The sequence below is a fragment of the Ambystoma mexicanum genome, chromosome 14 (genome assembly GCF_040938575.1).
Source record: "Ambystoma mexicanum isolate Mex_15411 chromosome 14, UKY_AmexF1_1, whole genome shotgun sequence".
In the NCBI taxonomy this organism is placed as follows: domain Eukaryota; kingdom Metazoa; phylum Chordata; class Amphibia; order Caudata; family Ambystomatidae; genus Ambystoma; species Ambystoma mexicanum.
In genome coordinates, this window is record NC_090940.1 from 440,829,678 (window position 1) to 440,855,379 (window position 25,702).

At 49.3% G+C, this 25,702-nt stretch overlaps 1 protein-coding gene across 1 annotated transcript in view; it reads left to right on the forward strand.

Moving 5' to 3' along the window:
* The window catches only part of FAM161B (FAM161 centrosomal protein B), a 191,765-nt gene that overhangs the window by 25,667 nt on the left and 140,396 nt on the right, over positions 1–25,702 (forward strand). The window contains exon 3 of the mRNA XM_069637651.1: positions 6,869–7,422. Within this exon, the coding sequence (XP_069493752.1) occupies positions 6,869–7,422 (554 nt within the window). The remainder of the gene's footprint in view (positions 1–6,868; positions 7,423–25,702) is intronic.

Below are 25,702 nucleotides of genomic sequence, written 5' to 3' on the forward strand. Positions count from 1 at the left end.
ACTTCCACACGCTTGCCTCTGCTTTGGCCTGCCTCAGGTGTGTGCTTGTCACTCTCTCTGTGACTCCTCCCAGGAGGAGGTCTCGCTTCCTGCACCGCTGTGTGAGCCTTTGCTTGTGTCTGTAGCTCCTATGGCTACTCTCTCTTTCTGGCTCACGGTTGATTGGTCTCTTATTTTCCAGACAATGATGGGATTCACTTTCTGCCCTTTTTCCATCTCTGGTGTAAGACGGTGCCTGAAAGGGGTCTCCAGAAACCACTCCAGCCATTGATGTGTGAAGTGATAAATCATTATGCAAGTTAACCCCCATGTCACCCACAAAGCTAGCAGAATTACTGGGCAAGGGGAAGATAACTTGTATCTCTATTTAGGGATTGGCTGTCCCCAAAGGGATTGAGGGGGTCACTCCAGTGGGATTCCACTTGCTCTGTACCCTAGGGGGTATTGGGCGTATCAGGCTCACCTACCTAGTCCTAAAGGGCATGGCTCCCCTTTGGACAGAGGCGATGAATTCTCTGGATTCATCACATAACCCCACTGATGGCTTTGAGCCCTCCTCTATACGCCCTAAGGGATATCGACTGAGTAAATCTATATTGTTTTGTTCTTTCCCCTTTCAGTGTTCTACTGTGAAACAAAAGGGTTGTACATTCAAAAACCATCTCATTACCCTGCCGTTGGTGTCTTTCCTTAAGTACATGTTGGAGGGAAATGGTCAGTGATAAGTCGGAATTTCCAACTCGCCAAATAGTAACACAGTTTAATGAGGGCCCACTTGGTAGTCGGAGCCTCCAATTCCACAAATTTGATTTCGCAAGGGCAGCCTTTTGCTGGAGTATAGGACCGGATGTTCTTGCCATCATGAACTGGGATAGGACAGCTCCTAGGCCTACTTTGGACATGTCTGTCTACAAGGTGAACTCCCTATTAAATTCGGGCATCTTGATTATGGGCTCATTACAAAGGATTCATTTCACCTCCTTGGAGCTGTGTTGATCTTGGCGGTCCAGATAAGTTTGGTCGGCTGGGTATTCTTAAGCTTGTCCATAATATTTTCCGCAATGGTGTAATGGTTTGGAATGTACCTCCAGTATTAGCCTGCTAGCCCTAAGAATGCCTGAGTTCCCTTTTTGTCTTTGGCAGAGATGTTAAAGCCACTGCCGTCACCTTCTGTCTGGGGTGGATGCGACCAATGCCTACAAAGTAGCCTAGCTATTTCACCGCACTTTGGGCTAGGTGACGCTTGGGCATTGGCTCAGAGATCCACCCTTCGTAATGCTTCAGTGATCTCATTGAGGTGGCAGAAGTGTTCTTCCCAACCACTACTGTGGATCAGTATTTCATCTAAGTATGCCTCAGCGAGTGAATATGGCCGAAGTATGTTATCCAGTAGCCTTTGTAAGATAGCCGAGGCTGCATGTAGGCCGAATAGGAGAATTTGAACAAAGCCTGGTGTGTACTAAGCTGTTTTTTTTCTTTGTCTGAGGCATTAACTGGGACATGCCAAGAACCCTTGGATAAGTCCAAGTGGAAATGAACTTGGCGTTCCCCAGTCGCTCAATTAATCTGTCAATTGTAGGCATCAGATAGTTGTCAAAGACTGAGATTGAATTGACTCTTTGGAAATTGATACAAAATCGACACAAATTCTCAGGTTTGGTGACCAGGCAATTGGGGATAACAAGGGGCTGTCCAAGGGTTATATTATACATAATTTGGATATTTCTTCCTCTATAGTCTTCCTTTGAACCTGACCGATTGGGTGAGGCTTCAAATTGATTAACTGCCCAGAAAGGTGTTCTGATATGGTGGAAGACATTTTTAACTCTCCTAAGTTCTTCAGAGAAGACTTCATGTAATTGCACCAACAAATCCCCACAGGTCCCTCTGTTGGTGTTCACTGAGGTTCTCGGGGATCAAACTAGTTTTGTTTTCATTCCCCACCAAAAGGGTTGCTATGGTGTCTGTACTTTGTTCCACAGGTCCGCGTTCCAAACCTTCAGCAGGTTTATGTGGTAGATTTGGATCTTTTGTCTCCTGTCAGGTTGGGAGACCAGGTAGTTAAGCTGCCCTTTAAAATCAAGGAGCATATATGACCCATACCACTTCACTATAATTTTATTTTCTGACATGGGTAATAACACCAACACCTGGTCACTGTCTGAGAAAGTCCTAGGTGACTCAATTTGTACTGTCTACTTTGTTTAAAGCTGGTGCCAAGGCTTGTTTTAGGATTCCCTGGGCAATTGGCTGCCCCCTTTTGACTGTATCTTTTTGTGGCCCAGCATTGTGCATTAACATTTGTACTGCCCTCCCCTTCCCAGATAGTTTGGGTCTATGATGCCGACATCGACATCTAGAGAGTATTTCCAGGCCAGTTCCAATTTTGTGCCCAGCCCGAGATAGTTGCCTTGTGGAGGGGGAGATGTCTAGGCCTGTAGCAATCGGCCTTGTTTCCTGACTGGGGATCTCAACTTAGCTCAGGCTGAATAAATCTAAGCCAATGGATTGGGGGTTGCCCGTTCAGGAAGACTGGCTGTTTGGGTAGGCATGGGTCCCAACCTTGCAACAGGTTGTTTGAATTCCACTTCTGCCACTACTTGTGGTAAGTCAGAATCAGGAGACTGACACAATGGCATTTTGGGTAACACAGTTCTTTTATTTGAACACAAAAATCTATGCTATCCTTATACTCATCAGCCAAACTGTTGGAGATGGGAGTCAAAAGGGTGCTCATCAGGATTCCCAACAAAACGCATCAAAGTTTGCTGTACAGAAAACCTATCCAAACCTGATTCCTGTCCCTACTGCTATACAACTAAACAGATCCTAAAATAGCCAAAAGTATCATAAGGGCCTTCTACCCAAAAGATGGAATGTGGAAGCCCATGGGATGGCCCTTGACTAGAACTCTACTGATCACAACCAGGTACTTGAAAGTTAGGGAGCGACTTTACATCTATACAATCCCTATGGCGGTAGGAAGGGTGGAAACCGGTATGTCAACTTTCCTCCCCTTAGCCCGATCCACAGAGAAACCAACCTCGGGAAGTGCGATTTGCTGGGTCCTATTACTTTAGTCAGTGTTCCAATTGCAGGAGATCCACGGACCCACGGGTGCAGAATTAGTATTACGGTTTAGGATTGGGTCAGCTAGACTGCGGGTTCCATACTCTGACAAGATTGTTTCAGATACCTTGAAGCTGAGGACCCAGGCACCACAGCTTCATCACCACAACATGTCCAACGATGACCACAGAACAGCACTGAGACGGGCAGCAGCAAAGAACACTCCTATCAGAGGGAAGCAGGTGACACTCATGGGGATGAAGAAGACTCTGCCCCAGGTAGACCCCTCTTTATGTTGGAGGGCAGCAGCTGCAGGAGGACAGGTTATGGACCCTAAACTGGCGACCTGCAAGGTTTCAAGCTAAAACTCTGAACGGGACCGATGCACCAAAGATGCCTTGGAGGAAGCTGATGAACCCACAGAATGGCTCCAGGACGCTTCCAAAGGCATATGATATGATAAATAATTTATAGGATCCTGCTTCTGAAGACCAGATCCTTGTGCAGCGGTCTGGACTAGTTGTCCCACCAACCCAAGAGTTGAAGCACCAACAAGGATCTTCTCGATCTTGAGATCGATACATAGAGACAGAACATCATAGGGACTTCGCTGGAGGCAATTCTTGTCTTCAATTTTCATCCAAGTGTCTTCAGCAGGCTGCAACTCTTCGTAGGGGTTTGGCTCGAAGCGACTAACTGAAGAACAGCTGCAGGAGTCCTTATTTTATCCCACATTTGAGCTGGGGTCGCCCCAGCCCACAATAGCAAGGATCTGCACCATTGAAACTGGCAAGGGCTGTCCAACAGCTTCTTGCCTCACATCTGTTGAGCAAGAAACAAAGCCCTGGCTCCAGTGTGGACTGCGCCTGGACAGTCCCAAACCCACATCCAGCCAGATGTGCAAACTGCCCTTTGCCTGGGAAACACTAGGTTTTGCCCAGGAAAGGGTCCACCAAAAATGGTGTTGCCTGACCTGTGAAGGCAAGAAGAAGGTCAAAGGGCATGATGTCCAAATAACAGGGCGAGAAATGTGTGGGATAGCAAATGCAAAAGTGCACAAAAATATGGTAAACAAATATCCACTGCCACCCATCTGCCCTGGGCACCTCCTAAAAGTTACAGAAATGTTACAAAAGAAAAATCAAAAGGCGATGCAAAGTACCTGTGCAGCACTGCACTGCACTGAAAGGTGATGTGTGCTACTTTAAAACGACAAAATAATATCACAAAGGGAAAGGATTCCCTCTACATTGGTACCCTTATGGCGTGTCCAGTGCCCCTACAAGAGATTAGGTGAGCCAGGAAAGTAAAGCAAAAAGACGTTATTTGCCTCCAAACGTCAGGACAGAGTTCAAAGCATAGCAACAAGTTGGGGTGTTCCGTTGATATCAATGATTGGAAAGCTGCAAAAAGAAAATCTTTCCTCACACACTGAAATACTTCTTGGCTGTTATTTCAAAGCACATGACCTACATGCATTTACCTGGCGGGGTTCATATACAAACTCGTACTTAATACCACAGGTATACATACTCATCAAGCCATCATAACACTGCATGCCATACACCATTGAACACTACGTCAAAGCACATGGCCTACATGTAACTAAGTTTAAGAAACACTGTAACTAGCGCCACGATGAGTTCGGTCTGCTGTGCGCTCAACAAATGCGAATAAATAAATAAATAAATAAATAAATGAGCCTGCATAGGTCACCACACACGTTCACACCCAGTGCCAACAATAACCACTCTCGGGGCATGTTCAGGCCTGGTCACATATGCTTACCCATATTGAGTTGGTTCCTTCAGATCTAAATGCATCAGCACACTTGAAACCACAACATTACTCTACTTCCTTTACTACTAAGCACACAACTCATTTTCTTGTAGCTTCTGATGGGCCAAGACCATGAAAATGAAAGCAGTCACGCTATACAAAATGCAAATACATATCTTCATCACTCCATTTTTGGAAAGCACCCAGCAATGTTACTGCTCCGTATTCTGGCTGACATCTTGTAATGTTCTTCTGTTCCAAGTTCATCTCAAACACATAAAATACTAGCTCCAGTGATACCAAACAACCAACCCCAGATCATCAGTCACTGCTGTGTTGAAGTAATATGATTTTGTTGAAAACATGCAGCACTAGCATGCGTGTTTGCTATGGGAACTGTCCTTCAGGTCCTGGAACTCCCTCCTTAAGAGTTTACCAGCCACATGCCATTAAACCCCTTGGAATGATCCCTTAGTGTTCTCATTGGAAAATCTGTGGGCAATAAGAATCCTTATGGCATACATCCATTGGCCAATTTTTGGGCTATATGAGAAGGTATGGTTAGGGTATCTCGTATAACCTGGAAGCTAGCCAATGTGAGGATGCTGCATCAGTACCCTGGTGTATGCTGCTGGGAGCACTACCGCCAGCTCCCTTCTTGCACAGGCCGCAGCTGACAGACGCGCCCCGGGTAACCGCCGCCTTCCCACTCCATACATTAATCCCCGGCCACTCCTGGTGTATGCAACCCCGGTGCATGGCTCCACCCCCTGCTCTGTACTCAATCCTCACCAGCCGTGCCTGGCGGATTCAGCCTATACTTGACTCTGCACCCTCTATATCCCCGCCAGGGCCTCCACTCTGATTCTTTACTGGGCTGCACCCAGCAGAAGTGGCCTGGCACAATTTACCAAAACCCACCACACACTCAGCATGCTGCTTTGTGCTCCCTGGCAAACCAACCAATTCCCAGCAACACCCCAGGCAGATTACCTCTTTTTTTAAACCCCCCCCTGCAACGGACCATAAAAGCTTTATAGACCTCCTCCCCAACCTCATGGTGTAATGGAAGTTATGGGCCTATAACTTTGTTAAATGCCCTTGCTGCACTTGGGCCTTTAACTCTGTCTTCAGAGCACATAATTCCCAGGACGGCCTTCAAGCAGGATCTATGAAGCTTAATTATAACATTGGACTGGGAATGTTGAGCAAATTCTGGCAAGAAGTAAAAGGTGCTATCAATACAGTGTTGCACATAGATCTAGATTTCATATATTTCATATTTGAAACACTTATACTAGGTGGGGACACACAACTAGATGATTTGCCATTTACACAGAAATGCTTTTTGTTTAGGGCAACTATGGTGGCAAAAAAATTGATCTTACAAAGCTGAAAAACAGTGATACCGCCTACTAGATTGGAATGGGTTTAGGAACTATAAAGGATGTCTTTGGTTGATAGAGTACTATGTTAAACCTGTAAGAAACCGAACTTTTTTGAGGATGTATGGTTCAGTTTCCTGGAGCTTTAACAGTGAAGAAGGGGAAGGGAATATCTAGTGCAATGTTAATCATTTTCTGCTTGTATATTTATGGACTGTGTATTTTCTTTGTAAAGTTAAATGTTAATTAAAACAAACAAAATTTGAACTTTGGAATGTTGGCATGGCTACCAGCTTTTAAAGGCCCTCCACCCCTGCCCCCTGGGCTGTAATGCCTCATTGAGACATCGTTCTGATGGATGTGCTCAACTCATTCCCTGCATTCATGTGTTCTACCCTCACTCTTCTCCCATGTGAGTCTGTTACCCTTGTGTCCCTACTTCAACCCCACTCACCACCTTTTGTTGGTCTTGTGTTTTATTTATATATATATTGATCCCCCTCCCCACCCATCCTCCCCTTTGGCCTCCTTCATATGTTTTTTAGCAAGGTGGAAATAATCAGAATGTCGTCTTTAAATGCTGTATAATTAAGAACTTTCTTCGAATACATGCTAATTCATTCTGTTCTCTGCAGATCTGGTAATTTACCTCGATCCGGTTCTCTGAACTGCCTGTCCGCCAGTTCTTCTGGCAAGAACAGCTATCACCATTTTGTTGCAACTCCTCAACGTGGATCTAAGACTCCCACGTTAGCTTGGGCTTCTCCAATAACTATACCTAAGCCCTTCAACATGACTCTTCGAGAGGCTCAGAAGAAAACCAAGCTAAGATCATCTTCTGTTCCTTTACCTATAAGTAATGAATGGCTGGAAGATCAAAAGCAGGAGGAAGCAGAGTGCCAGCGACAATTCCGGGCCTTTCCAGTGCCAGCTCACGTTTATCTGCCTCTGTATGAAGAAATGAGGGAGCAAAAGGAGGCCAGAAGAAGTGCAGAGATTCAGAAGAGACGGGAGCTCCTGCTGTCCACACAAAAACCATTCAGCTTTGTTGAGAAAGAAGAAAGAAAAAAGGTGGAAACTCAACTGAAAATGCAGACTACAGCACCCGAGCCTGCAAGCGTAAAGAAGACGGTGGTAAAGAAAATTCCCAAATCTGTACAGGATCCTACCGTCAGCGATAAACTTAAAGGTAAGATGAGGTGGGATAACTGAGATGTAATTCACTTCCAGCCACAATCTGGTATTGTAAAAACTAGATCTAGTCATGTGTCCAATAGAAAAAACTAGTGGACTAGTACTGCACTCTTCAATGGATTAACTCCTTCACCAATTTTCTTTTAACTAAGATGATATATCCCTAAATGAAATGTAACTAATTACATTTCTTCAATGAAATTCTTGCTTCAGATTTTAATTGGAACTTAAGCTTTTATATTCATGGAATTTACAACAAAATGTAAAATAAGCTTTACAGTTTGTTTAATGCAGTGTTACAGTAAATCGCAAGAAAATTCACATGTACAAGTTTGAAAACAAACTTCTCCAATGGATATCCTATAATAATTCATGCTTCTGCCCTTTGATCATATCACACAACTCTGTGTTTCGGGTTATACCCTTCCTCAGGAGCTGATGGTCATCGACTTCTTGTGTGTATTTCTATATGAAAATGGATGAGCGAGTTATTCTATATAATGAATTCTTTCTGCAACAGTGGTTCTGACTGGGTGTCGAATTTCAAATAGCATAATGCTATCCCTGTATCCTTTGAACTGTAGAAATAATTTTCCATTGACAAATTCTTTCACCTCTTTCAAAAGGTCCTATCAGCTGCAATAAAATCACAATAAACTAAAAGTTCAAATGTCCAATACCTAAATCTGATAGGTAAGCATATGTATTAATATTGCTTACCTTCCCACTACTGCAATTGAAATATGTTTTATTTTGGTATAATCACGACTCTAGCCACCCTTTCAGTGAGCTGTTCTAATCGCATGATTATAAAACAAAGAATGGATGATATATATATTAAACATCATAGCTCACTAACGTTTAATTGAAATCTGCCTGCAGAAAAAATCTGATCATGATTATATTCTCCAAGAAATCTATTTAATGGTGACAAAATACACTTACTTGGGAATCTTGGCCCTTCTGTTCTTGTGATTGTCATCGTTGAGGATCAGAAAACATGCCATGATAGGCATTTTCCCACTAAAAAATTAACCCCGATTTTAAATTTGAAGAAACCGGAAATGGCGTTTGGACACTATTTTGATAGTTTCTTACATCATGTGATTCCGGACATGTTGAAATGTGAATAACACTTTTGTAAATTTCAATGATGAAAGTTGTAAACACCTACAGAACAGAAATGGTCGGCAACCAGAGTTCTCTCCTACTTCTGCTGCACCAATCCAGATTTGTTTGGGGAGGAGGGGGAATTGGGCAAAGATGGATATTTTAAATGTACAAACCTGATATTTTATTTTACCTTTATTTGGAGGTTGATATTAAGGTACTCTTTACATTGCTCCAATGTGGTAGGCATGGAATCTAAGCACCCACCCATACATTTCTTCATTTAACACCTTTGTTTTTTAATGTATTCTGTTGACAATGTGTTAAAACGCAGGCACTTGATGAAGAAATGTTTGGATAGTTGCTTGGTTACACACAAATGGATGTGCTTAAAGGACGCTTCAATGGATCCATGGTGCCTAACCATGCTCATACCCATACATCTCCACTCTATGATATCAACACTTAAAAAAAACATATTTGTTTTGTGGTATTTGCTGCCTCTAACAGCAAGAGTAGGGGCAGAACGTACATAATAAGGAAGATGAGTCCATAGTTCCAAGGTCAAAAGAGAAAAACAAAGGAAATAAGACCGGCACAAGGAGGGCAGAGGAACAGTTAACTGGCGGGGAGATGATCGAAGCGAGCAATTAAGAGTGCACAGAGACAAAGGAAGAAAGACAGGAAGAAGCACGAACATGGATGTATTTAAACACAATGCCAAGGTAGCTAAACTGAAGAGCCTAAATAGAGGGATACATGTGGAAACAGGGTGTGAGGAAATAAAGGAAATGGGTAGTAGAGTTATAGATAATGTGAAGTGCAGGGAGAGTATACGTGGGAGGCCAGGAAAAAGTGAAGAAAAGTGGTCAAGATGGGAAAAGGTGAGTTTAGGAATAAGTCTCACTAGCAGAGAAGCAAAGGGTAGCTTTTCACAAATGTTGTACAGTTGGAAGTAGCAATTAAGGGCAAAATAGGGAATGTGGTAAGTGAATCAAAGTGAAGGACCAAAAATTACCTCAATATTATATGCCGAAAGAGCGGAAAGAATTTAATTATGTTATATGGTATTTGTATAGCGCCTACTGCCATTGGTATGGCCTCAAAGCGCTCTGAGATTCCGAGGATTGAGAAGTGGTAAACAGAGTTGTAAAATGCATGTGTGCATTTATAGGCAATTACAAAGATGGGTAGGGAGAGAGTGGCTAGGTCCCTAACAGCAGCCCGTAATTATCAGAAGGGGGATGGGTGCTAAGAAAAATTATCGAAGACGCCAAAGGAGTCAAGCTATGTGAACAACTGGACCGAATCTTGTGTGGGTCTCGGCTGTATTTGAATGGAGGTGCCCCTCTGGCAGAGGGTGATGTGTATTTAGGGTGGGTGTAGTCAGGCAGTGTGTATCGCAGATGTATGTGGTTGTGTGGAGTGAATTCCCGGAGGGACATATTTGTAACCCCTGGGATGCAGCGCATAAGGGTCTGGTGAAGAAAGACTAAGAACTGGTTAATTTTAGTCATGCAGAGCGTATCATATTGGCTTGGTTAGGTAGTGCTATGTCCCACCTATAGGCTTCTCACGTGCCCCCAAATTCCCTAGAGGGGTGAGCGATAGTTCACACAATGGGGTGATCCCGGCTAAGTCTGGTAGGTTGTTGCTGAAAAGAGCTGAGTTTTGAGAGCCTTCCTGAAGATGAGTTGGTACTCCATGCAGTGGATAGATAATGCACATCGCTTTGAAGGTGGATCGTCGCCCGATCAGGAGCCAGTGGAGGACATGGAGGGGGATGGTGATTTGTTGGCTTGGACCTAGGGCTAGGAGAAGCCTTGCAGCATGTGTTTTGTACTTGTTGGAGCCTTCTTATCTGTGATGCCGGGGCTCCTAGGTAAAGAGTGTTAACGCACTCTAGGCGAGAAAGGATGAGAACATCGATCCCGAGAATCTGTGTGGAAAAGACAGGTAAGGAAAAAGGCGACGGAGGGTATGAATGTGGTGTTAACAACATTTTATCATGGAGTTGATGCAATGCGATAGGATCAGGTCCGCATCCATAGTTGATCCGATATTTCTTACTCTGTTGGAGTCGGAGACCTATGGAGGGCAGCCGGGGGGTCGGTTGAGACTAGAGGGCAGGCTTCCCACAGAGCATGATCTCGGTTTTGCCAGGATTGCATAGGAGGTGATTGGCCGTCATCCAGTGTTCGATTGAGACACAATGAGAAATCAGGGGAGGTAGAAGTGGGGCTCTTGGGGATTTTGAAGATTTGAGTGTCATCTGTGTAATTATAGCATGATAGACCATGGGATCGAATGAGTGCAGGTATAGGGCTCAGAGGAGAGGGGAGAGTGAGGAACCCTGTGAAACTCCTTGGGCGACAGGGTGGGGAGCCGAGGAGAATGGAGGCATGAGTACCATTTGGAATCTGTTGGAGAGAAAGGAGGATATTGTCAGAACCTTGATAACTTGGAGGGCAGGACAGCAATTCCTCAGGAGCCACAGGCGTAATGACACCCCAACCTAGGAGGAACAGTCAGCCGGAGGGCAAGCAACTCATGGCGTGGAGGTTACTCTCAGGCAGGAGTGCTACTTGACACCCCCCTTTCCTAGGATACCAACAGTATGGGCACAGGAGCTGTAGCGAGGGAGACAATACGATACATGAAATAACCAGAAGATGATATGTAGGTCACTTAGGTCCGTACTTGACTGTCCGTGGAAGCTGCTGAACCCCACAATTCCTCCCGGGGCCTTCAGTCCCAGGCACTCTTAAGGCATGTCTGGGAACTGATCACCCCAGAAGGGAAAGGGGAAGTGGATAAAATAACCAAGGCACAGACTCAAGCTCTTCAGGTTTCCTGTTCTCCTGTATATGGAAAAAACGCAATGTAAATGATCAGTGTGTCTTTACCTTCATTCTTTGTTTGCCCCCCCACCCCACGTACCCTTCATACCTGTGTTTCCTCAGCAAGTGCCTTGAGGAAATTGAGCTGATTCAAAAGTACTTCTCAAGAACCTTGATACAATTGGATCTAGTGAAAGTCTTGGCGTTCTCTCTTCAGTTTTCTCTAGCGAAAGTATTTAAATTCTGTTGTAAAATCCAAGTTCTGTAACTTGAAAAATTTCCTTGTTCAGCTGAAAATGACTAGTATCGAAGTCCTTTACGTGAGTTTTGCGATCAGAGAATTGAAGATTGAGCTTGTATTCCTTAACTAATAGCAACAGATTATTGCTTTTTAACTATTTACACTGCATGGTGCGTGTACTTATTTTGTGTTTCTTTATTTATATAGCGTGCCTGGCCCACAGGCAACTGGACGCTTATCTTGGGTTACAGGTAAAAATATTAAAATAGTACATTCAATGAAACCAAGCAGGGTATGTTTTTTACAAGGCAGGTACATACATATACAGAGAATACAAGGTTCTATATACAGGATGTTTAAGCATACATTTAAAGTAAGTACAAGTTCTGTGTACAGGATTACAATCCCGTAGAGGGATGTGACCACGTCACTATATAGTGTAGGCCATTATAAGGGCGGATTGTTTCAAGCAGTGAGTCACAGTTTGGCTTTGCACTTGAAGGCATAGAGGGAGGGTTCTGATCTAAGAGGGGTGGGCAGAGTGTTCCACAGTTTAGTGGCTAAGAACAGGGAAACTAGTTCCGCCCACTTTCTGCAGCTTGAATCTGGGAATGGAAAGGCAGTGGGATTGGGCAGATCTCTGTGGTCAGACAGACGTGTGGGGTGTAAAACGGCTGGCCAAGTAAATGGGAGCCTGGTTAGCTAAACACTTACGGGTGATTGCAAGCGTTTTCATGGAAATTCTTTGAGCTACTGAGAGCCAGCGTAAGTTACGTCTAGTGTCCGATATGTGCTGGTTCCTTGGTATGTTAAGGGCTGCACTGATGGCATTATTCTGTGTGACCTGAAGTTTGTTTAGATTGTGTTGGCTCGTCCTTAGGTATAGTGCATTGCAGTAGTCGATCTTCGACATGATGAGTGTTCTGGCTAGGATGGTGCAATTTGCATTGGTGAGGAATGGTTGGCAGGCTGTAATGAGTTTGCATGTGTAAACGGAGGCTCAGATTACTGAGTTAGTTTGTCTAGACAGTGGGCCTCATTACGAGATTCGCGGTAAATTGAAAAACTATGCCGGTAAGGGAAAACTGGCACTGCATACCGCTCTGGCCTATTACGAGTCGACAACCCGGTATCATTTCCACCGCTGAGACTGTGCACCCCCGTACCGGCATGCGCGAAGGCACGCGGCCCCTCAGGCCGGCAATACCGGGATGGTGCTAACCAGAGAACATCACAAGTCATGCGGATATGCAACTACCGGCATCATGAAGGCGGTAATAAGGGATACTGGGATGGTGGCATCGCGAATCACCCGTTAACAGCAATGTGCACTGTTCCCAACTGCCACAGGTGCACACATTCAGCACAGGTAGAGGCAATGGAGTCTGGCCCAGCACAAAAGGAGCACACCCACACACCACACCCCTTTCCACACCAAAATGATCCCACTTGCAGTTGCAATATTGGGGCTGGAGGACATGCTTGCATTGCTACACCAGCAACAACAACAACAACAGGCACCACAGAGCGGACGCAGGAGGAGAATGAGGGTGAGACGGGCCCAGCAAGTCCCACCAGTGCAGCCAGTCCTATCCCTCGCATCAGAGCCAGTCCATTCAACCTAACCCCTGCGCAGATCCACACCTTGTACCGCCTTGACCGGGACACCATCACCACCACCATTGTGGACATGATACACGACAACATTATCAGCCTGATTGAAATACGCATCACCGCCCCCCCCCCCCCCCTCTACTGAAGGTATTGCATGTGCTTCACTTCCTGGCCACAGGCACCTACCAGCACACAGTGGGGCAGATGCATGTCATATCACCTTTTTTTTAACGCATGCTGAAGCAAGTGCTGGATGCCCTCCTGAAGCACTGAAGCGACTACATATCCCTACCACGAACTGCCCAGGAGATCTTTGACACGAAAGTTGGCTTCCATGCAAGGGCAGGCATGCCAACCTGTATCAGTGCTCTTGACTGCACCCATGTGGAATTGGTTCCGCATGTCATGGAGGTAGTATACCGCAATCGTAAACTATGCCACTCCATCAATGTACAGATGGTATGTGATTCCAGCAAGATCATCACACATTGTTGTGCCCGATATCCCGGATCAACTCATGACTCAATGGTCCTGCGGAACTCCATGCTACATGGAGCGACATGCAGGGCGACGTGTCTGGCTGCTTGGTAAATTGCATGACGGGCACATGGCAGTGTAATGGGGGGAGAGATGCACACACCACCCTGGTGTGATTGGGGTGGTGACTGCACAATGTCCATACTGCAAAACACTGTGCCCCAAAGCATCCCAAACTGAGCAGGACACCCAAACCCCATAGTAATGATGGAAGCTGCACACCAATGACAATATGCCTGACTTGCAACCAGCCTACATCCCACAACACCTCCACTGCACATCATCAGACCTCACCCTCTGTAACACAATCCAGCAACATGCTGTGAGTATACACAATGTAAATGACTGCAGCAAAACACGACACAGGACATGCATCCATGAGTGCGCACAAATCAATCCCACCAAGGGAATACACTGCTTGTCACTGGGCCACCACCACAGTAGCGCTGCTTGTCACCATGGGAATAATAAGCGCTGAATCAGAAATCATGATGAGACTTGTGCCAATGCTGCTAGTAAAAGAATCATACTAATCACTACACATCACATTAATGATAACATACACAGCGGTATGCATCCATAGTGCATGAACACCAGCAAGCGAGTGGACATTCTGCATCATCTGGACGACGCAACTCACACCTGTAGACCATGGGACAGCAAACATTGTGGCAAGTTAAAATGTGTGCATACATCCAGGGACATGTGCATGTGAACAACAAATATCTGCAGGCATGTGTGATAAGTACAGGTGTCATTTTAGGAATTGACTTACATATACCTTATTTTGCACCCATGCAGTTGATGATGACTATCCCTTGAAGCCGTGGCTCCTCACCCCTGTCCGGAACCCACAGAACAGGCACGAAGAGGACTACAATCGTGCCCATACCCGTATGGTGATCGAGCAGACCTTTTGCCTGTTGAAGGCACGTTTTCGCTGCCTCAGCAGGTTGGGTGGGGCACTCCTGTATGGGCATGAGAAGGTGGCCAAGATCATCATGGCATGTGTCATGCTGCACAACATGTGCATCTGACGGTACGTGCCTCTACCCCGTGACATTGAACAGCAACAACCAGGTGAGGGTGAAGATGATGAAGATGAGATTGCACATCTTCCAGGTGGCGATGCACAGGAGGGACGTGCTGTGCGCTAGTCTGTGATAGGCCAATATTTCTAAGACACATGGATGCAGAGGGTGCCATGAATGTGGGACTCGGGGCACTGGGTGTGGGGGTACATGGACACTATGCACTGTAAACCAATAAAGCACACATACACAATAAGGAATGTCCAGTCATGTGATTTTTTATTTTTTTATTTATTTATTTATTTATTGTTTTGGTACACAACGGGTGTATTAAACAGGAAATAAGTAAAAAGTGCTCTGACCCTCCACCTCACACCCCTTCCCCCTCCCCCTACAACTCCCCCCTACCCCCACAACTCCCCAACACATGTCCTCCTCCCTCCCCCTCCCCACAACTCCGCCATATACCTCCTCCCCCCACAACTCCCCCACACACCCCCTCCCCCTCAACTCCCCCACACATGGTGTGCAATGGTATGCTACTGGAGTCTGCATAAGTCTGCACATGCAGGCTGACCCTGCTACTTCTGTCCTCTGTCGGACTCCGGGGGTGGCATGTCGGAGCGCTGTATGGTGGGTACAGACCTGCGCAGGGGGCTCGTCTTTGTGGAGCTGGACGATGACCCCGTGGCCGCATGCTCCACTCTGGGGGCAGGACGATGGGCCTCCAAGGCATCCACAATCCTGGCAAGGACCTGCCTCACTGCCGACAGCTCCTCACAGATGCATAAGGTGCTGGACTCAATGGCCCCTTTCATGGCCGCAGTGTTCTCTCGGGCCTCCTTCCTTGTCAGGTCACCATCTGAGACGTATTGTTTTACAAGCCCGGTCAGCTCCTGCTGCCGCCCCTCCATTTGTGCCATTCTCAACTCCCCGTCCCGGACCCCTGTGGAGGTGGATGGTACGTCTGGCAAGGGGCCCAATTCAGATGGGTCCTCTGTGGGGCTCCAGGCCTCTGGTTCTGCCTCTCCTCCAGACTGGATGTGCGTGGTGCCATTGGGTGTGCTTATTGGGGTGTTTGGGCGGGGCTGGGTGTGCCACCAACTTCCATTGAGCAGTTGTCCTCCTCAGGGATACATACCTCGCCTTGGGATTGTTCTTCATCCCCACTATGGGGCGCTGTGGCAGCTGCCTCCCCTACCGAGCTATTAGCAGCAGACAAGGTCCCATCTGCCACTGGCTCAGCTGCAGTGGATTCCACGGGTGTTGGCACTGTTGGTATGATATGATATGGCATTTTAAGGCGCCTATACACAAGTGTTTCAAGGCGCGATGAGGCAAGGGAGGGGGAACAAAGGGAAGACAGAACAACAATCTTACTAGGCCAGGTGACATTCAGATCGCGCAAGTGCATGGGGACGCCCCTGTCCTTTGACGCCCCTGTTCCTAGCCATCCTGTGTTACCTTTGCCCTTGGTGGCTGATGTGGTTTGCCTGTGCCCTTGGACGTGGAAGGCCTGTTGCTGTCTTCCCTGGCCCTCTTCAATGGAGTGGTGGCCTGTGCAGCAGAGTCCTATGCATCGCTGTCGGTATCAGGGCCTGTGGGGGACTGAAAGAGGGATGGCATCAGTGATGGTTGCATACAATGGTATTAGTGCAGTTGTACACATTTGATGACTTATTGTCTTACAGTTGTGGCATACAGGTTGCTTACCATATGGTGGGGTTATTCAGGCATACGTCTGGTTCACACATGTGTGAGGTGGTGTATCTGTGTGACATGCCTTTATGTTGTGGACTGCGTGCAGTGTGACACATGCCGTTTCCCTCTTTGGTGGGTGTGTCTCAGGTATGGCATTGGCATGCTGCATGCATGTGAATGTGACGGTGCTGGGGACAGCATCTAGGCAGAGATATGTCCATGTGTGTGTGATGGCCCATGCATTGGCTCATGTCACAGTCACATTGGGGGACCATCATCATACTTTGCATTACAGTGTTTTGTCTGGACACTCACCTCCATCTGCCGATGACGACGCTCCACGTTCCATATCTCGCACTCCCTCTATGGACTCCATTCCAACGGTGCTGGCGCAGGTTTCTTCCCATCGGGTGAGTTTAATTGGTGAGTTTGACCCGCCACCAGTAGCCAGACCCTGGCTCCGATTAGCTGACAAGATATTGCGCACACAGAGGCGGAGGCCATCCCAGCGTTTTTTTAATGTTCTTTACAGTGCGGGGGTGGTGCCAACCACACTGACCTTCTGGGACACTAGCTCCCGTACCTCTTTCTTCTTCAGCTGTGCAGCTCTCTTGAGGTCTGAGGCAAAGACCACATATGCATTCTCTGTCAGTGTGTCGGCCAACATGTTTAATTCATCCTCTGAAAATCTCTCATTTCTCTGGCGGGATGCACCTTTTTTTATGGCCTTTGGCACAGTGCTGGAGGTGTGGGTGCAGATGTAGCTGTTGGTGTCAAGCTCCAGGTCCTGTATCTCGAGGATTGCAATGGATTGTGTTTTTTAAGATGGCCGCTGTGCCATTTTCCATTCCGGCGCAAAGACGTTACTTCCGGTTCTGGTATTGCTAACGGGGGTTTTGGGGTCATTTACGGCATGCCGGTACAGATGATGCCGGCATGCCGCTGCGCGCGTGCACGCATTCTCGTAATCGCCCGCTGCTAGAGGCGTCAATGCTACCCGGACGCGGTATTACCTCCAGGCCGGTAAGGTTTGGTTTTTACCTCAAATCTCGTAATGAGGCCCAGTGACAGGGTGGAGTCGAGATGGATGCCTATAGTTTTAGTGTCGTTAGAGACCTTGATGGGAATGCCATTGATGGTGAATGACTTAAAGGCAGGATCTAGTTTGTTGAGACGATGCTGTAAACCCAGCATGAGGAGCTCAGTCTTCTCGTCATTGAGGCAAAGCTCGTGCTGAGCCATCTAGGCCTGAATGACTAGATAGACATCATTCAGGCATTTAGTGTCCGCTGTATGGTCTTTGTTGCAAGGGATGAGTATCTGGGTGTCATCTGCATAATTAGCATAGGTGTAACAAATTGGGTTTAGTAAACACATTATATAGTGTTTGAGAAACACAGGAGACAAAGCGGAGTACAGGAATGGCATCTAAAAAAAAGGGATTTCAGTCCCCAGATTAACTCGTGGTCTGGCGAGCATTGCAAGAACAGAGCCTTCTTGCCAGACGTTCCCTTTACTCTAAAGATTGTGTTGTCACTGCCGGGATCTCGCACGCTGCGTCCCGCAAGCGGATTTGAGCAAAGCACATGTCCGCGTCAGAACACAGCCTACAACCCCAAAATCACTGTCTCTGGCCACGGAGCAATGAAGGAGGAACCCATCTCACCTGAGGTGCCACAGTAAGTGGTGGGTCCGAGGTAGGACCCTAACAGATATCCAATTCAGGCCTGAGTCCCTGATGACGAGAGTGTGAAGTCTGTCAGTGAGGATGGAGCGGTTAATGGTGGCGCAGGTTTCCGAGTCACTGTGTCTTTTAAGAACATCCCATGTGGACACTAAGCAGGATTCAGTTCCTTGAGACTGTCTGACGCCTGATTGGGTGGGGTCAAGGATCTGGTTGGTTTCTGAGAAATGGCATAGCCTGTAAATGTAGCTATATATCGGTTGTTTGAGATCAGTCTGTAATTGGTCTGGACAAGAGGGTCCAGGGAGGTTTTTTAGAGGAGGAGCTTAATGTAGGAGATTTTGAATGCTGCAGGGAAGGAGCCGGATGTGAGTGATATGTTGATGATGGATCTTGCGAAGTCGCTGTGCAGGTGGTTGTCAGGATTTCCTTTAGTAAATCGGGAGGGCAAGGGTCTCCAAGGGATGTGGGTGCTCGGATGAGTGAAAGTAAGTTGTGGAATTCTAGATAGGAGAGAAGGAACAGAAGAGCGGAAGGAGGGATTATGGTTCTGATGTTAATAGCAGGGCAGGGGGGAGTGTGGGGGTAAGCAATCTGATTTTACAGAAAATGGAATTGTCTCTCTAGGCTTGTGTTGTGGATATTGTCAGAGAGGGAGTCACAGATGTCAGAGAGGGAGTCACAGAAGGCTTAGGTGTGGCTGGGAGTGGTGGTGGTGGTGGTGCAGGTGGAGGCATGGAGAAACAAATGGAAGGAGGGGGGCAGGAAAAAAGATGATAACAGTTTTTGATGAATTGAGATGTTGGAAATGGGAAACCATCCAGAGATGTATAGTGAAGAGACAATCTGAGATTGAAGTGCAAAGTTGGTCAGGAAAAGAAGGAAAGAAAAGAAAGATTTGGAAATCATTGGCATAAAAGTGAAAATTAGACCAAAAGAGTGAATTATGGTTGCGCGAGAAATAGTTTAAAGGGGTAAATAGTGCCAAGAACTGGGTCCTGCCCAGTACTCTGAATAAGAACTATTGGAGAGAAAGAAGGAAGACCAACAAAGAGCAGATCCAGAAATGCCAAGAGAAGAAATGGAGGTGCAGAGAATATAAAGGGGGTAATTCATAGAATTCAGCGCACAAGTGGCGCACGCGGCTGGTGCACAGTGTGCGCGTGCGACAGTCTGCGCCAGCCGCGTGCACTGAAATCCATTTCCGCGCACAGCGTATTCATGGATTTTAACATCCAAAACCAGCCGTGGCGCAGCGACCCTGCAGCAGCGCCAGTTACGCCCCCAACCCCTCCCCCTTCACCATTCACAGCACACAAATCTCGTACATGGCGCACAGGCCCCGAACCACGAAAACGCCTGTAAAACTCCCCGCGCACCCCTCCGAATACATGTACACCCCGGCGCGGGGAGTTTCACACGCCAATGGCCCTGTGCGAGCGGGGTACGTGTAAAGCTGGTGTTTGCGGGGAGTTTCACACGCGATTGGCCCTGTGCAAGCGGGGTACCTGTATTACTGGGGTTCGTGGGGAGTTTCACACGCGAATGGCCCGTGCGAGCGGGGTACGTGTATAACTGGGGTTCGCGGGGAGTTTCACACGCGATTGGCCCTGTGCGAGCGGGGTACGTGTATTACTGGGGTTCGCGGGAAGTTTCACACGCGATTGGCCCTGTGCGAGCGGGGTATGTGTATTACTGGGGTTCGCGGGAAGTTTCACACGCGATTGGCCCTGTGCGAGCGGGTTACGTGTATTACTAGGGTTCGCGGGAAGTTTCACACACGATTGGCCCTAAGCGAGCGGGGTACGTGTATTACTGGGGTTTGCGGGGAGTTTCACACGCGATTGGCCCTGTGCGAGCGGGGTACGTGTATTTCGGGGGTGCGCGTGAAGTTTCATACACGATTTCGCTGTCAGAGCGGGGTACGTGTATCCAGTGGGGTGCGCGGGGAGTCCCACACATGTATTGGCAGTGTGGGTCCTCACAGGTGTCCCCACTACCCCCTCCACGGCCCCTGCAGGCAGCCCACACCGCAGGGGACTACCCTTCACCCCTGGTCATGTCCCGCAGGCAGCCCACCCAACATGGGCATGCCCCCCACCCAAGCCACATGTCACGTTGCAATATGATCATCAACTCATGTCCCCCTGCACCCCCACCCCCCAGCAGTGAGGGGCACCTGCCAGCAGGCCCCCACTCATGTCCCACTGCACCCCCACCCCCCAGCAGTGAGGGTCACCTGCCAGCAGGCCCCCACTCATGTCCCACTCATGTCTCCCAGCAACCCCACACCCCAGCAGTGAAGGGCACCTGCCAGCAGGCCCCCACTCATGTCCCCCTGCACCCCCACCCCCCAGCAGTGAGGGTCACCTGTCAGCAGGCCCCACTCATGTCCCCCTGCACCCCCACCCCCCAGCAGTGAGGGGCACCTGCCAGCAGGCCCCCACTCATGTCCCATTCATGTCCCCCAGCACCCCCACCCCCCAGCAGTGAGGGGCACCTGCCAGCAGGCCCCCACTCATGTCCCCCTGTACCCCCACCCCCCAGCAGTGAGGGGCACCTGCCAGCAGGCCCCCACTCGTGTCCCCCAGCACCCCCAACCCCCAGCAGTGAGGGGCACCTGTCAGCAGGCCCCCACTCATGTCCCACAGCACCCCCACCCCCCAGCAGTGAGGGGCACCTGCCAGCAGGCCCCCACTCATGTCCCCCTGCACCCCCACCCCCCAGCAGTGAGGGTCACCTGCCAGCAGGCCCCCACTCATGTCCCCCCAGCCCCCAGCCCCCAGCAGTGAGGGGCACCTGCCAGCAGGCCCCCACTCATATCCCCCTGCACCCCCACCCCCCAGCAGTGAGGGTCACCTGCCAGCAGGCCCCCACTCATGTCCCCCTGCACCCCCACCCCCACCCCCCCAGCAGTGAGGGCCACATGTCAGCAGGCCCCCACTCATGTCCTACTCATGTCCCCCAGCACCCCCACCCCCCAGCAGTGAGGGGCACCTGCCAGCAGGCCCCCACTCATGTCCCCCAGCACCCCCACCCCCACCAGTGAGGGTCACCTGCCAGCAGGCCCCCACTCATGTCCCCGAGCACCCCCACCCCCCAGCAGTGAGGGGCATCTGCCAGCAGGCCCCCACTCATGTCCCCCTGGACCCCCACTCATGTCCCCCACCCACTCACCCACCCAGCAGTGACATGCCCATCTCATGACACAAACCAAAAGTCAACTATGTACATCAACACATGTCCGTCACACACACACACACACATACTGCTATTGATTGAGTAAACCCACATGTTGACATGCATGAACCCAATGAGCGAATCTCAAACATTGAAGTAAAAGATCAAAATGTATTAACATGAAAACCAACTGAAAGTAATTAAAGCATAAAATAATGGCAAACATGAAATGAAATGCATGTCCAAATAAAAAAAAAAAAATCCTCAAAAAAACCCAAGTAATCCAAAAGAAAAATGGCCAAAACTCTCTGTCCACCAAACCAAATCCAAATGAAACGCAAAAAGGTAAATCCATTGATCCATGGTGAAATGTAATGAAAATGTCCAAATAAATCCAACGCCCAACTATGTACAATCCAATTTTCAAGGGTCCATGAGCCCAACGAAACAAATGAAACCTATCTAATAACCTACATAACAAATACAATATATACAAAAGTGTGGGGCATAGTTCAAAAACCCCAAAATAAAAGAAAACCTAACACTATAAACTATTTACAATGGCGACGGGCAAGTCCTGCGGCTCACTCAGTGATGTTTTCGCAGGGAGGCACTCATGGCCTGTTCCAACTCCCTGCGAGTCGCCTCGAGGCACTCTGCCCGCCTCAACGCCCGACACATGGAGAACTATGCCCTGATCATGGTGAGCCGCGTCTCTTCCACCCGCCGCCGCTCCGCACCTGTACGCTGGCCCAACCGCAGCCACACGGAAGACGCACCCATTCCAGGGTCCTCCTGCCCTCTGGCCGATGCTTGCCCCCCTGATGTCGATGGCCCCGAGCCATCATTGCTCCGACCTAGAGCCTGCTCCTGCTGCTGTCCATGTGCCCTGTCCGATGATGCCTGCACATCCTCCATCAACTGGTCTCCAGTTGTGGTGTCCACCCCTGCTGGACCGCCGACTCCCGACTGTGGCAGGGATGGGATCTCCACCAAGCTGGCTGTGTTGGTCAGGCCAGGTCCACAGGGGCCCTGGTGGAATTTGGGCCGGAAGACGGCAGGGAGAACGACTGGCGCATAGTCTCCACAGAGGAGGAGAGGTCTGCCAGAGTGCACGTCACATGTAGGAAGCCACCGACCAGGGCCCCTCCCAACAGTGCCACGTCGCGACGCTGCTGTTCGCGATGGCGTGCGTTCTCCGCCCAGGAAGAACCTACGTCATCACGAATGTCAGGCGTGCGCAACGCGACACCAATCAGGACGGAGCCCATACGTTCATGGGACCCCTCGTCCGCAGGTAGTGGAGAGGCAGATGACATTGCACTCTCCCCTACCTGCAGACAGGCCTGGGATGGGGCATCCCTACTGGTGCATGGTGGTGCAGTCACATGGTCAAGGACAGCGACATGCACAGGCCCCTCCGCGGTGACCTGTGCTGCTTCCTGGCCCTGGACTGCACCACTTGCACCAGTGGTACTAGCCCCACCAGGCCCCATGTGCGGCTCAGTAGCGGACTCCTCCTCCTCCTCCTCCTCCTCTGTGGAGACCACCAACCTGGATGTCTCCACACTGTCTTCCGCCATTGCAAGCCCCTGTGGGGGCTCACCCGGCCCTTCCGCCACAGCCGTAGTGGCAGACGCGGCACCAACCCCCTCGCTCCCGGATGCTGGCAAGTCCTGGGAGGGTGGCTGGGCCTTGCGTCGCCGCCCGGTGGAGGCATCCCCGCCGCTTGGCTCCACAGCGCCGTCTCCGCCCTCTTCTTCACTTGACGCTGCGTAGAGGGAGACATAGAATACAAGCATCAGGGTACAGTACAATATTCCCCTAGACAGGAAGCAATAACACATGAGTGGCAGTGTGAAACGTCACTTCCATCCTGTCCCTCCACAACACATGGGTGAATGCACGCAACACACATGCAGAAACAGGCGCGGCGCCTGCAATCAACATCAGCATCCATGTACAAGGGCCTCTATTAACCAAAACGTTGCCTTCAAACTCACATGCATCATGGCTCACACTGATCCCATGCACACACATCACTGGAGGGTCATGCATCATGGCGTGTACACCACAGACACAGTGGATAGACACAGTGCATACAACGGTAACCGCTCTGCATGAGTGAATGTACACATCATCACGGACATGTGTCATGCATCCATGTCGTTTCAAAGTCACACACACACTTCTCAGACACACACACATGTGCACCATACATGTACATGACAGCAGCACCCATCCCTCACACCCCCTCCATGTCCAAGAACAGAGACTGGCATGCTTTCATGTGTGTATTTGGCATACAGCTCCCTATGTTGCATTGTAACACATGCATCAACCATGTGGCTCACACATTACTGGTCTCACATGCATGACCATGATGTCCCTGCACACATACATCCATACATGGCCTATGTCACACATACAGGCAAGTATCAGAATACCAGTACACTGCAACATGCCCTGTCTCAAAAACCAATGCTTGGCCACTTACCGCTCAACTCCAGACGGGTCTTCCTCCGAAGGATCTGGGCATGGAGCTCTGGGCATACGCGTTCCAGGACCCTCATCTGGATGTCACTCATGCTGACCCGGCCCCCCTCTGCGAGGCGCCGGGTCTTGTAGAGGTTCCTGGACCTGAAGTCCTCCCGGCGCTTCTTGACGTGCTTGATGTCGCGGGTTGCCAGCCCCTCCGCGTTGATGGCAACCACTACGTCGTCCCAGATATTCTCCCGTCCTTCCTTGTTGGCGCGTGATGTTCCGAAAAGGGCATCAAAATGCCCCAGGACATACTCCACCAGGACACCAACTTCCTTCATACTGAAGCTGGTGGCCCTTTGCCTGGGGGTCGCCAGTGGTCTCAGATGGTGTTTGCCCCGACATGGCGACCCCCGAGGCAGGCGTGGGTGGGAAACTGGATCCTGGGGCTGGGCTGTGGAGCGATGGAATCCCAGTCGGGAGTCTTCTGTTCCAGCAGGGGTGGACACAGCAACTGGAACCCTGGCTGACGTGCAGGCACCAGATAGCAGGGCACGTGGGCAGCAGGCAGGCAGGCAGCAGCAGATGGCAGGTGGGAGCGTGCTCGGTGGGGGCAGTAATTCGGCCTTCTGGGCAGGAGCGTGGTCTTCTGTGTGTTGTTGCGTGGCCAGCATGAAACGGAGTGATTTGGCATGTGAAAATCTTGCACGTCTGCGTGTAATTCGAGGAAAGGCCCTTAGCGCGTAAGCGCGTCTGTGACGTTACGCGCACGGGCGTTTCCCTCGTGACATGGGCATAGTGGTTCAGGGCACGTGAAAAAACTGCACGTCTGCGTGTGAATGCGTGTAATCCGAGGAAAGGGCCTACGCGTCTGTCACGTGACACGCAAGGGCGTTTCCCTCAACACGGGTGCATGTTGATCGTACATGTGCAAAAACTGCACATCCGAGTGTCAGCTTGTGTAATTGGAGGAAAAGGCGCGTAAGTGACGTTGTACGTGTGGGCCGGTTTAAAAGCTACGTGTAGGATGCCATTTCCTTGTACGTGCTTTTCGTGGAGAGCGAGTGGGTGAATTCTGTACTTCTTGTCGGTTCACACGCGATTACTTCACAGCGTTTCAAGTTCGTACTCCCTGTTACCTCTGACAGCGTTCAATTTTTTTTTGTTGGGCCTGTTTCCTCAAACAGCGTTCACTTCTTCTTTTGTCCCGTCTCCTCAGACAGCGTACAATTCTTCTTTTGGCAGGGGTGTTGCACACAGGTGTCTTTTCCACGTTCTTTTTCCAGGCAGACGGTGAGTCGCGCACGTATTTACCAACTGTGCTTGCCCCATGTGTCGCGTACCCCTTCAGAGGTCATTGTAGGCTGCGTGTATTACGCGTACGCTTAATTTTGTGTTTCTGGGTGCCACAGCGTAGTGCGGGTTCATTTTTCCACACACGTGGTCTACGAGGGGTTGCGTGCACGTTATTTTTTGTTTTCAGGGTGCCTGTGAGTTGCGTGACCCGTCATCTTCCCCCAGGGGTCACAGACAGCCTTGCTAGAGCACTAGGGTACGAATTCCATCTAGTACCCTACCCCTTTCACCCCCAATTGCCCAGGACAATCATTTACTGCTACTCCCATATGCACAAGAACATCAGTGCCATGGTTGGGAGGCGACCAAGCTGTAAGGGAGGCAAAGGTGGCCGACCTCCAAAAGGTGGGCGTGGTGGGAGTGGTAGGGGACATGGCCAGGATTTGCAGGGTGCCCCTAGACCCCATGTATGGAGGAGCAATCGGGGACACTGATGCCCCCCTCCCCCATGGTTGTGGAAAGCGTAGCTGACACCATCCCAGCTCAGCCCTTGTTGGACC